The following is a 13,615-nucleotide window of genomic DNA, read 5'->3' on the forward strand; positions in this document are numbered from 1 at the left end:
CCGATGCCAGAAATGAACCCAGGACCTCTCATCTCCAGGCTTGGCTCTCTATCTACTGGGCTACCTAGCCCCTCCAGTGATTCTTAAATTATTTCCCCTGAATTTGTTTTCCCAGTCATTCATTCCTCTAATGAGCTATTTCACATTTTCTTCCATTTTTTGGTCTTTTAGGCTATATTATTTTTTGATGCCTTGTGGAGTCATTAGCTTCCATTTGGTCAATTCTAATTTTTAAAGAGCTATTTTCTTCAGGACATTTTTGTATCTCTTTTTTTCTCTTCTCTTGTCTTCTCTTTCTCTTTTCCCTCAGTTATTTCTCCTATTAATTCATTCTTCTCCTGTTCTCAAACTTAAAAAAATTTTTTTTTTAGCTGCTTCTTTAATGCTCACTTAACTCTGAGGAATTTTTATTGAACTTGTACCTCAATTGCATTTTTCTTGAGGTTTTGCTTATAGATCATATGAGTCATTCTCTTCTCCTGTGTTTGAGTCTTGAGTTTCTCTGCTGTCACCATAATAGCTCTGTTGTTGAGTTATTTTTTTTTGTTTATTTGTTTTTTTGCTCATTTTTCCAGACACTCTTGATTTTTGATCTAATGTTAATGGGCTCCATACGCTCTTTGGAGGAGAGGAGATGTATGGCCTGAGCTTCTGTCTTTTTACAATTACAACTTTCTGTAGCTTTCACAGCTGGGCTTACAGTGCTCCCGAAGTGGTTTGAGCTAGGTCTATTCATTGACTATATTCATTTTGGATGGAGTACTCTGGTGCTTCAGAAATCTATTCTTGGCTCTCTGTAGAATCCCACATTTTTACCTCTGGCCTGGATCCAAGTACAGCTTCATGTTTATCAGATTTACAGATGGTATAAAGTTAGGAAGAAAAACCAATAGAATGGATAATAGAATCAGGACCTCAAAAATTATTATCAACAACCTAGAACAGCATTGGTGAAGTATTGGCACCTGTGGTGGCCCCCACATGGGGTAGCTGCTCCATTCCCCCTCTTCCCAGTGCCTGAGGACATTTTTTGCAGGCCTAGCCCCTCTGTCTAGCTACCCAAAACAAGTACTTCCTCCCTCTGCTCTCTCTTGGGTAATGCAGGGGGCTCACAGGCAGCTTAAAGTTGCCCTGTGGGCATGTGAACTCAAAAATATACAACACTGGCCTAGAACACTGTTCTGTATCTAAAATAAAACTGAATACAGAGATAAATGTAACATACAACACTTGAATTTAAAAAAATAATTTTCACATGTGCAACTTGAAGAAGTCATGGATAACAATTTATTTGGAAAAGATATGGAATTTTTAGTGGATTGCAAGCTCGATAGGAATAAATAGCGTGATGTGGCAGACAAAATAGTCTTAGTCTGCATTGAGAGGCATAATATCCAAATCAAGGAGGGAATGGTCCCACAATATTCCATGCTGATCAGTCCACATGTGGAATGTTCTGTTTAGTTCTGATCTCCATATTTTAGAAAGGATGTTAATAAACTGGAGAACAAATATAGGAACCCAAATAAGAGAACAATAAGACTCAAAATTGTTCCATAAGACGACAGGTTAAAGGAACCAGAGAGACTTAGCCCAGAGAAGAAAAGGCTATAGAGGGAAAATCAGAAACATGATCGCTGTGCTCAGATATTTGAAGATAATGTGGAAAAGGGATTCAGTTTGTGGTAAGGTCTAGTTGAGCCTATCAATCTAAGTGACTTCGACCTCAAATGTCTCCAAGTAAGAGCAGCCACTATTTTCTTGCAAAGTGTGGTGCCAAACTCTAACAACCTACATCAAAGAAAGGCAGCTGCTCAGCTGTTAGTACACCAGGCTTCTAATCTTCACATGTCCCATACCCACCAATGTTTTAATCTCCCTGGTGTATAAATTTCTCCATTTTTCTCATTACATTGAAGGATCCCTGACCACAAGCACATTGCCATGCTTCCCAGCAGTGTTGACCATATTATAAAAACTCCAGTCAAAAAGGGCTAAAAGGATTATCCACAAGGCTGAACCTCAGGGTGCCTGGCTTCCTTTCTCCTGTACTAAGTTCCAGTGCCCTGCTCTTCTGATTTGACACCTCAGAACACTGACAAGTACTAGATAAATATTCAGGATCTTGATCACTGTGTTTAAATGATTTGTCTTGGCAGCTTAAAGAGAGAATCATTCCACCTGAAGTGAATTGTAGTTATACCTATGGTTTTAATGAGATTGCAAAGTAGTCTCCCTCCAATGGTGTACACTTGTTCTGCCGGACCCTAAAGGGTAAAACTAGGTGCAATGGAAGTTTTGTTTTGTTTTACAACAGCCCTGTATACAAATGATAAGTCCCCCTCTCATTTGAGCAACATTAGATGTTGCAGAGTGAATTATTGGTCAGATGTAGGTAAGATAGAATAAGATCATTCTATCCTTGAACCTCTGTTATGAGGAATCAGGGTTTCTGGATACCATTCACAAATCTGCCATTAGCCTAATTTATTTAGGCAAGACATCCTTTATTCCTTTTTTTTTTTAAACCCTTACCTTCCATCTTGGAGTCAATACTGTGTATTGGCTCCAAGGCAGAAGAGCGGTAAGGGCTAGGCAATGGGCGTTAAGTGACTTGCCCAGGGTCACACAGCTGGGAAGTGTCTGAGGCCAGATTTGAACCTAGGATCTCCTGTCTCTAGGCTTGACTCTCAATCCACTGAGCCACCCAGCTGCCCCCTCCTTTATTCCTTTTTACAATGAGTTTCATCTGCATTGAATGAAGGAAATCTTACTCTGACTGAAAAATATAAAAAGGGCTTGAATCTCTTAGTTGAAAAGGATTGGATGAATGTTGAGTTCTTCTCTATCCTGGCAGGTGGCAAAGAAGATGGTGTTCCATATCCTCTAGTGAGAAAGTTCTTAAAACCTAGGCATTGGCTTTTGAGCAGAATATAGTTTATTTGGATCTCACCTCTAAATGAATTCTGAGGTTCTGTCTCTGCTTGGATGTCAGTCTCTGGCCTCCAATCAGAAAGCTAGACTTCACTTCCCCTTCCTCAGAGCAAGCAGGTGATTCAGGTACTTTATTAAAAGTAAACACCATGCCCAAATCCCTGAAAAAAGATGGCTGATCCATTAGAGCGTTCATCCAGACCTTTGGAAGTTACCTAGCCCAGCTCAAGAAAGAAACTGCAGGCTACCAGTAGGCATAAAGAGCAAAATATTGAGTTCTACTCATCAAGTCATCATTCAAAGAAGAGGCCACCAAGCAGTTAACTGGCTCATTCTTCAGAGATTGGAGAAAAAAAAAGATGCTGGTATCAAATTTTTCACTCTCTTCCTATTGGAAGCCTGTTTCAGGACTCTTTAGTAATAAATTTAAGTCAAGCATGATAGAATACTAGCAACTATGGTAGTTGAAAAAGATAAAAGTTGGCAAGCCATCATCTTGTTTTTCTGTTTATGATCCTAGAAACAATTCCAAGATGGTGATTAGTTAAGGGTGAGTGAAGGGTATAAACATTTCTCTGTCACCTTTGTCTCATGCTCTTTCATGATGTATCAAGAGTGTATACATATATTAGTTGATTCATTGTTCTATCATTGTCTTGTTGGGTGATATGGGACTCTTTACCTTTGGTGCTTATTTTTTTCCCAGAGGCACCAGAACTGATTCTCTGTTATCACCTGACCCTGTCTTTGTAGTGGTTGGATAATTGATTTACTTGAATTGAAACTCTAGAGAAGAAATTCCTTGATGAAACAAACGAAACAAATTCTTCACAGAAGGATGTAGCCTCATTCTGGCCTCAGATACTTCCTAGCTATGTGACCCTGGGCAAGTCACTTAACTCCTGTTGCCTAGCCTTTATTGCTCTTCTGTCTTGGAACCAATACATAATATTGATTCTAAGGCAGAAGGTGAGGGTTTAAAAAAAAAAAAAGAATGTGAGCTCATTAAGGTATTCTGCCTTCCTAAAATTCACTTAACAGTAAATTTCTTTCAGGACAAAACCACTAGAAGTTCAAGGGCATCTAGAGGTAGGAAGAGCAAGACAACTACATCTCACCATGAAGGTAATATGTCAGTTCTCTATTTGTTTCATTTGCTCTATGAGATTGGAAACAGGCATTAAGGGAATGAATTTGAAACTAAGACAGAAATGTCTAATGTAGATTTTAAAATATTCGAGACTCAAAAAATTCTCATCTGTGTAAAGTATCTAACACATTCACTGAGGGGTGCTCAGTAATTAGAGAAGTGGAGCATTTTGAGGCTTTTCTTACCATATTAATTGCTTACTCTATTAGTTGATTTCTTCTAGTCTCTTCTATGACTAGAAGCTTAATAAATAGTTGTTGATTTGAAATGTTGAATTCTTATTTGTTATAGGAGAGTAAAAATGTTTTGCATAGAATCATAAGTACTCACTGTGCCTTCTATTTAAATTCTTACTGTTCTTATCTCTTTTCTTAAAGGTTCTCAGTCAAATTCAAGAGCTCTGTCTAGTCAATTGCCTTCCCAGGAACATGGAATTTCTGATGGGACCCAGGATCATCACAAGAAACCGAAAATGGACACCCTTAGTGCCTTAGATGAACTACATCCCAGCTGGCTCAGCCCCTCAAGAAACACCAATACTTTTTCCTTGATTGATGAGGGGTCTTTTGATTTATTTCCTAAAGACTGGAGTCCTCCACCAATTGAATTCCTGTACCAAAAGCCCCCTGATCCTAGTCCCTCACCACCCCCAATCCTCCCACAGGCCTTAGAGGAGAACACAGAGAATAATATGGCCCTTGCCACAGGAAAACTAGAGGCAACTTCGGAGCAAGATAGAGAAAATGCTATGGTGTTAGAATCCACAGACTTAAGTCAGTCTCCAAAGACAAGTCTTAAAGATGCTGACCACCATGAGACTTTATCATACGCCCAGGAATTGCCATTCCTAACCCATTCTGGTAGCTGCCTTTCAGAGTCCTCATATGGTCTGAATGAGGAGTCCCTGCAGCTGGACTCAGAACCAGAGGAAGAATTGGTGACACTGGAGGAGCTATTCCAAAACATGGCAGCCCCTGGTCAAAGGATCGCAGCACCAGCATTTGAACCCCACGATTCAGTAAGCAGAGGGGACTCCTCCCCTAAATCTCTAGGGTTATCAGCCTAAGTCACTTTTATATAACTCCCTATATCTCATAGCAAGTTGTTGCACATTCATATGTTTACTTAAATTCTCTTTTTTGGCTTTATCCTATAATTCCTCGGTTTGGCTATGATTCAAGGCCCTCATGTGGAAACACAACTTCATTTTCATTTTGGAGTCTTTTATAGCCATGTATTAGGTATACAGTGCCCTGATATACAATATATATCCAGTTCCCTGGATGGGTTTTGTTCCCCACCATAGACTCTTTGTGCTTTGATTCTTTGAAATTTTGTTTCTAGGAAGTCCTAGTTTCTAAAGTTTAGACTTCAAGGTTAGAGTCTGTGAATTGGAGGAATAATCTTAGAGAAAGGGAGAAATAAAGCAAGAAAAGTATTTGTAGCATGAAACTTTATTGTAGGGTGGAGAATATGGAGAATATGCCATGGCACCAAGTTAGGTTCCAAGATTGAATATGGAACTAAACTGAAAGTTTACATCAGCCACATTAGTTTTAATGAGGGAAAAACAAAAACCCAAAACCCCCCTCAAAAGCCAATATACTTGGAAAAACTGGTTGTGACTTTTAGGAAGACTTCTCATTAGAATTTTCATCATTCTCTTCAGGGTATGCCAGCTCTGGAAAATGTCCCTCTTTCTTTGAGGACCATTCACTTGGAATGACATATCACTGTTCTCTCTCTTTCTCTTTTCTTTCTTATCTTTTTTTCCAGCTTGACTTCAGGAACTCAGATTCATATGTCAATAGTTTAGATTGCTTGCTACTGGATAAAAGGTAAGTAATAATAATAATAATAAATCATACACACAGACAGTGGTGAAGAGAATAGAGTGCTAGGCCTTGAGTCAGGAAGACTCATCTTCCTGAGTTTAAATCTAACCTTGGACACTAACTAGCAAGTCATTTAACCCTATTTGCCTCAGTTTCCTTATCTGTAAAATAATATGGAGAAGGAAATGACAAACCACTCCTGTATCTTTGCCCAAAAAACTTGAATGGGGTCATGAAGAGTCAAGCACAACTGAAAAGCAAACATATATATATTTAATAAAGCATAAATTTTACATATATTTATGGTTTACAAAACTCTTTGTGTATATAACAAGAGGTATCGCCAAACTTTTGTTATTATGAAGCAATAAACCTAGAACAGAGTTTCATGGGATGGGTCTTTCCTTTGTAGGGCATACTTAGAAACTCTTTTAAAAATGTTTATGAAATATAGTTCCCATAAATGTTACGGATACAGTGCCTGATACTCATCTGTGCTAATTAATTGGCCTTAAATGTTCCAAAAGTGAATCTGGGGGCAAGTAGGTGCCTCAGTGGATAGAGAGCCAGACCTTAAACCAGGAGGTTCTGGGTTCAAATATGGCCTTTGACACTTCCTCACTGTATGACCCTGGGCAAGTCACTTAATCCCCATTACCTAGCTCTTACTGCTCTTCTGCCTTAGAACCAATATCTACTATTTGTTCTAAGACAGAAGGTAAGGATTTTTTTTTAAGTGTATTTGGAGAATGAAGAAGCAAAATATAGTCAAAAAAATTTTAAACCTACTGTAAATGCTCAATAAATTCTGACTAATAACAGAAATATATAACAGATGAATAACCAAAACAGAGAAGAAGAGTGTCAAAGCATGAAGTCCTCAAAGTTCAGTACAAAGTTGGCTTTCCTACTTAGGTCAGAGTAACTTCTCTTGGCCACACTACTCTGGGGAGCCTGTACTGTCATAAATTTTTAAAAGGATCAAATATCGCCTGAAAAAAACAAAGTTGTTTCTTACCATCTTATCTGGTCAGCTGTATACTCTCCCCTCTCAATGAGCCCACCTTCTTCTGCATGGGTTTCAACAGTTTCCCTAGATAATTACACAGACCTAAAGTTTTATTCCTTAACATTGTTAATTGCTATAATATTCTAATACATCAAACTATATATTTTCCAATACTATAGTTAATATTATATTGCTAAAATTGATATCTTATACACAATTAGTTTAACAACTAGGTCTAACTCTTAAACTTATAATTGCAGTCACTTATCTAAAAGGATTATATGTGATCACTCTGTTCATAATCAGTAATATAAAGGCAATAGAAACATGCACAAATATGTATAACCCAGTGGAATTGCTCAGTGGCTTGGGAAGGGGGCAGGGAGCAGGAGAGGTAAAGAACATGAATCATGTAACCATGGAAAAATATTCTTCATTAATTAATTAAAATAAAATAAAGGCAATAGAATAATTTTCCTTTCAAAGCCTACAAGGACCCTCCTGGGTAGATATTAAAATCACCAAACAGCCCCTCTTTTGGCAGTGTCCTCATTCCTGGGTGTACTGTCATTACTCCCCAAAGTGAACCCACTGTTCTACAATGAGCCACTTTGTTTATTCTCACCTTTACCCTTTTGCCATGTTGTGGCCCCTCTTTTGAATGCCTTCCTTCTTCCTCTCTGTCTTTCCCTTCTCTTGGAAACTTTCTCTTGTCAGGCCATGCCATAGAGATTGTTCCCTCTTCCACATTCTTAGAGCACATTATCTCTACCCAGGCCTCTGCTGCTTATTCATAAACTGCCCTTCATAGTTACATATGAGCAGCTGGGTGGCACCATAGTGCCCAAAGTGTCAGGCATGGAGTCAGGAAGACTCATCTTTCTGAGTTTAAAATCTGGCCTCAGACACTAATTAGCTGTGTGACCCTGGGAAAGTCACTTAATCCTGTTTGCCTCCGTTTCCTCATCTGTAAAATTAACTGGAGAAGGAAATGAAAAACCACTCCTATGTCTTTGCTAAGGAAACCCCCAAATGGGATCATGAAGAGTCAGATACAATTGAAATAACTGAAACACACACACATATCAGATTATCTGGGATTTTGTGGGGGTGGGAAGTCCCTTCACAAAAGTATATCTCATCTATAATTTAGTAGATAAGACTTAAAAAGTTACCTAAGGCACTAAGAGGTTAAGTGACTTGGACATGATCAGAGAACTAAGGTCAGAGATGGGATTTGTATCCAGGTTCTTCCTGACTCTAGGTCCAGCACTCTACCCACCATGTTGTCTTGTCTTTCATTTATATTACATAGAATGCTCAATAGATGCTCAACAAGTATTTATCGAATGAATGAATGAATAAATGTTGGGAGCCATGATACTTAGTCATATTTGACAATGCTTCCATACTGCCAGATGCTAACAGTCCTTTGGTAAACACCAGTGATCCCAAGTTTGCCAGAAAGTCACTTTAAGGATTCATTTTGGGATAACTCCTGAAAGAGTAGTGTCTATACCAAATAGGAACATGAGCTGTGAGTTCTGCTATGGCTTTTGCCTGCCTGCCTGGTACTAGTACTAATGGTAGTTGTGCAGAAGCAACTTCTAGTGATTATCTTATTTATTTATTTTTTAAACCCTTATCTTCTGTCGCATTATCAGTTCTAAGACAGAAGAGCAGCAAGGGCTAGGCAATTGAGACTAAGTGACTTGCCCAAGAGTCACACAGCTAGGAAGTATCTGAAGCCAGATTTGAACCCAAATCTTCTCATCTCCAGGCCTGGCTATCCCTAACATCTAGCAATTATTGCATGGCTTTTGTCTGCTCTGTAGGAATCAGATCCTGGGACGAGATGATTGGGAGAATTCATTTCTGGGAGGTGACTCTGCTCTTGCTCCCTTGAAGAACTTTGAAGATGATTATGGAATACTTACACCTGAGCATAGGTAGGAGAGGTACATGCTATAATAATTGGTGAAAACCATCCTGTGAATACCAAGTTTAAAAGATATATTATTCTAATAGTTTCTTTCTTTGGCTTTCTGTTTTATTGGTTTCCTAGGTTGCTAGTAGAGAAATTTTGTGTGAAGCTATATATGATCCCAACACTTCATCCAGGTGAAGTTGTGTTTTTGTCACAGAACCACCTGCCCTGCACCCTCGACTGTACCAACCTGGTACCTCAGAATAGTCTAGAGGAGCTCTTTTTCAGGTAAATGTAAGGAATGGAATTAGAAGTAGGTCCACAAATGAGAACTGGATGGAGCAGGAGGTGGCATTTCAGTGCTGCCTTGGACTAGTGGGGGACATTATTTGACTTTTGAGAATATTCAGGATTAGGGAATCAAGTACAACCAAAAGCAAACATAAAAAGGACTTCAAAGGTCACATAAGTGCCTTCTTTCCCTTCCTTTTTTCCCCCTGTGACCTCATTTTGAGCTCACCCCATCAATACAAGTATTTATTGAGTAACTTTCTGTATATTATTCTGTGTCCCTGTACTAAGCATTATGGGTGTTTCAGAAGAAGGATAGAGGATAATACTTCCCCCTCCAGCTGCTTACAGTCCTTCAGGAAGTCATGACTTACATATGGGTTACCTCGTTGGTGAGGTTCTAGCTTTTGCTGCCTTTCCACCTTCCTGCCCTGCTTCCATCCTGAAGATGCCACAAGGTTGGACTGTGCTTGGTCTGTGTGGCTTCAGAGGATTAACCTAGCCAGAGTGCCTAATGTTATTTAATACAGGGCTTCATCTAGACATTTAAAAATGAAGATAGTGGCTTACATTTTTAAAAATAAGCCTGGAGCTACCAGAGGAAGCCCAACAGAAGCATGTTGGATGCTCCAGGAGCAACATGGGCAGTGAGCTTGGATGTATCATCAATGGCCTCTGGAAGAATATTACTTCTGACTTCAGATCCTCTGGTGGCCATCCTACTACTCATCAGACTATGCATTTCCCTTAGCATTTGGCCCAGAAATAAGTGTCATCACTGTCAAAAGTCACACTGCTCACCCAGCTTCCAGGTGATGATATGATTCCATTTTCCCATTTTGTGACTTTGATTTCAGTAAGTGTTTTTCAGCCATGGTCTGTGAGCCTTCATTCAGAAGTGCCAGGGGAGGTGTTATAGAAGAGAGCATATATGTGTAGAGTGGAGTACTAGGGGGCTGCTATAGCATCTGAGCCACATTTAAAAGTACTTTGGAGTTAGGTAGCACAGTAGATAGAGCATCAGGCCTGGCATTGGGAGGTCCTAGGTTCAAATTTGATCTCAGACACTTCCTAGCTGTGTGACCATAGCCAAGTTACTTAACCCTGATTATCTAGTTCTTGCTGCTCTTCTGTCTTAGAATCAATATAAAGACAGAAAACAAGGTTTTAAATAAATAAATAAAGTTATACTGTGTTAGTTTCAAATCAATTTAGTAAATAGTTCAATTGGTCTACATGTGTAATACTTTTTGGGTCCATTGAGAAGTTGGGAAAAGGGAGCTACTATAGGAATAAAATCATGAATGAGCCATTTGATAAATCATTAATTATTCATTAAAGGCTTTTTAGGGGCAACTAAGAAGCACAGTTGATAGAATGCTAGAAACATTCATCTTCCTGAGTTGAAGTCTGGCTTCAGACATTTACTGTGTGATCCTGGGTAAGTTACTTAACCCTCTTTTCCTCAGTTTCCTTATCTGTAAAATGAGCCAGAGAAGGAAATGGTAAACCACTCCAGCATCTTTGTCAAGGAAAACCCCAAATGGGGTTACAAAGAGTTGGACGCAATTGAAAAAGACTGAAAAAAAAGTTTTATAGTTGTCATTTAAGACCCTTTGGCTATGTGGCTTAAGTGCTACCTTCTTTTAGCCTCTCAAGCAAGATAGTATCATAGAAGTATTTATCCAAAGGAGTAGTGCAAAATTCTGATAGGCCATCAGGTGGTGCTGTACTCGATCGAGCCCATCCAGTTTTGCTATGACACGTGCCCAGGATGGCCCCATCTCTCCCAAGAGGCTTCAACACCTCTACTTACCACCAGGGAGCAATCAGTCTGGAAACACTTAGGCTGCTTCCACACTACCATAAACAACTTAAATTAACCCTTCACTGGAAAGATCTGAAATTAATCTGAGGAATGGAACAGACTATTACTCAAATATCAAATTACTCAAATATCAAAATATGAAACCTACCCCTGAATGGGTTCCAATCTCAGATCACTGTCCGAAGGGCTTTATATATGTTAGCTCATTTAATCTCATATCAATCCTATACTGATGTTTGCCTCTAGTCATCTCCTAGCACTCTTCCTGATTGCCCTCCCAGATGATACTAATAATTGCTAGCATTTATATAGTGCTTTAAGGTTTGCAAAGGTCTCTACCAACATGATCTTACTTTATCCTCAGCACCACTGATAAATTATTATCCCTATTTTACAAATAGAGAAAATGAGGCAGTGGTTTACTATGGGTCATAAGGCCAGATCTGAATTCAGGTCTTATCCACTATGCCATTTAGCTGCCAGATATTTGGGTGGAATCCTAGCCATATATTCTCATGACTTATGAAAGAAATATGTATAGAATTAAGGAGATTACATCCCCATTTGGGGTTTATGGATTAAAAATAAAGTAGAGCAAGGAAGATTGGGAAGGACTTCCACTCCCTGTCTCAGATACATTGACTAACAAGGAAATCAGCTTTTCCAGTTTACCTGCCCAGCAGAGGAAGAACAATAGTCAGCAGTCATAATAAATTCCATCACAACCTCTCTTACCTGCTAATTGCTTTGACCCCTGGTTTCTGGGCTTCCTTCTCCAGCTTTAGAAGCTCTCTTTAAATTTCCTAAAAATATCAATTCCAAGATAGAACAACAATGAGGACTAGGTAAGGGGGATTAAGTGACTTGCCTGTGGTTGCACACCTGGGAAGTCCCTGAATTCAAATTTGAACCCAGCTCCTCCTGACTCCAGGAGTGGTGCTCTATCCACTGTGCTGCCTAGATGCCCCTCTCTTCACCTTTTTATAGCTTCTGCTTGGTATGAGGCTGGGTGACATTGTGTTTACATGTGTTATCTTGGCATTTCCTTCTCTCTGCTAAAATTACAAGTGACCAAATAGATCGATAATAGGAAGGCAGAAAATGAAGGAGAGGACATTGTGGCATACAGATAGCATCCCTTTATTTTACTGGTGTCTTCTGCCCATTGCAAATGAGAGCTAATCTAAAATCTCTCATGAGGTAAAGAGGCACCTAAGTTCCTCTTCCAGAAGAGTTAGAAACCTCTGTTTGTCTCTCTCTCCTGGAATCCTTTCATTAGGACAAGGGGAGAACAATAATTCAAAAAAGTGAAAGAATAGGAAGGGGCACAATTTGAGCTTATATATTATATGACATTAAAGAAAGGCTGGAAGCGAAGGAATACAAGCAAATCTTTCCTGTGCATGTGAGAAAGAATGAAAGGAAGTCTGGCCAGTAATTTAGGATTTGGAGTACCATCTTGTGACTCAGGCAGAGACTGCACAGTAGCTTTTTTCTTTTCTCCCCTATGAGACATATACATGTAACCTTCCTTTTACCTGTTTGCCTTTCTCTCTCTAGTGTCTATGTAAAACAGGGGTTCCTGTAGGAAGCAGAAACCTTGTGTTAACATATATGAACATTTTTTTAATCCCTTACCTTCTGTCTTAGTATGAATTCTAAGACAGAAAGGCAGCAAAGGTAAGGCAATAGAAGTTAAATGGCATGCACAGGGCCACATAGCTAGGAAGTCTCTGAAGCCAGAATTGAACCCAAGTCTTCCTGACTCCAAGCCTGGTGCTCTCTCTATCCACTGTGCTACCTAGTTGTCCCCATATATGAACATATTAAGAATAATGCTACAATTCTAATTAAGACCCAAATATGTTGGGCAGACAACAAATACTACAGGATATTAGGAAGAGGAGAAGTCCATGTGGACTAGAGTTTTTCAGAAAGATTTTATAGAGGAAATGGTATTTGAGATGGTTATGATTTGCTTAAATAAAAAAGTGGAAAGGACATTCTAAATGGGAGAAACAACATAAACAAATATAAGTTTGATACTTTGTTTTTTTCCTTTTGCTTGTCTTTTAAATATCCCATTTATTGACTGAACATATAGCCCATTAAAATTTGTAAAGCACATTACACATAAAAAGGGCAGAGATTCCCACATATAAAGAAAGTATCCTCCCCAAACAGGGCTTTACATTGGCACCAAGAGACATATGACTGGAATAACCTTAGATCCCACTTTGTCACAGGCCACCCAGGAGAATCTGTTGCATGATATCTCTGTGAGAATGGTCATCAGAAGGCCCTTGGTCAGCTGTCCTCTCAGTGTTTCCTCCTAGGGCTGTCCTAAAGCCTTTAGGAGTTCCCTCATGCTGATTTATCATGAGTATATTAGAAAAAAGCCACCTGGTGGCACTGTATGCCCTGAACTAACAGTTGGAGCAACTGTGCATGGGTGACCATCCCTGGCATTTTCGGTCCTGAGCCAACTGCTCACTAGGTGTGTACAAAATCAGGACTGCCATTTCTTTATCTCCTAACTTTTCCCTCCTCGTGCCTTTTCGAATCTCTTTATCTAAACTAAGGGTATGACTAAATCCCAACAATAGTTCATAATTTATCAAGTAACTCTAGCCCCCATTCT

At 39.3% G+C, this 13,615-nt stretch overlaps 1 protein-coding gene across 8 annotated transcripts in view; it reads left to right on the forward strand.

Moving 5' to 3' along the window:
• The window catches only part of FAM178B (family with sequence similarity 178 member B), a 211,584-nt gene that overhangs the window by 67,632 nt on the left and 130,337 nt on the right, over window positions 1-13,615 (forward strand). For 6 of the 8 annotated variants that reach the window (XM_056813059.1, XM_056813061.1, XM_056813060.1 and 3 more), the window contains 5 exons: window positions 3,990-4,059; window positions 4,462-5,102; window positions 5,861-5,922; window positions 8,764-8,877; window positions 8,994-9,143. In XM_056813059.1, the coding sequence (XP_056669037.1) occupies window positions 3,990-4,059; window positions 4,462-5,102; window positions 5,861-5,922; window positions 8,764-8,877; window positions 8,994-9,143 (1,037 nt within the window). The remainder of the gene's footprint in view (window positions 1-3,989; window positions 4,060-4,461; window positions 5,103-5,860; window positions 5,923-8,763; window positions 8,878-8,993; window positions 9,144-13,615) is intronic. The other 2 variants (XM_056813064.1, XM_056813065.1) reach the window with 2 other exon arrangements.

This window comes from Monodelphis domestica, chromosome 1 (assembly GCF_027887165.1).
Source record: "Monodelphis domestica isolate mMonDom1 chromosome 1, mMonDom1.pri, whole genome shotgun sequence".
In the NCBI taxonomy this organism is placed as follows: Eukaryota; Metazoa; Chordata; class Mammalia; order Didelphimorphia; family Didelphidae; genus Monodelphis; species Monodelphis domestica.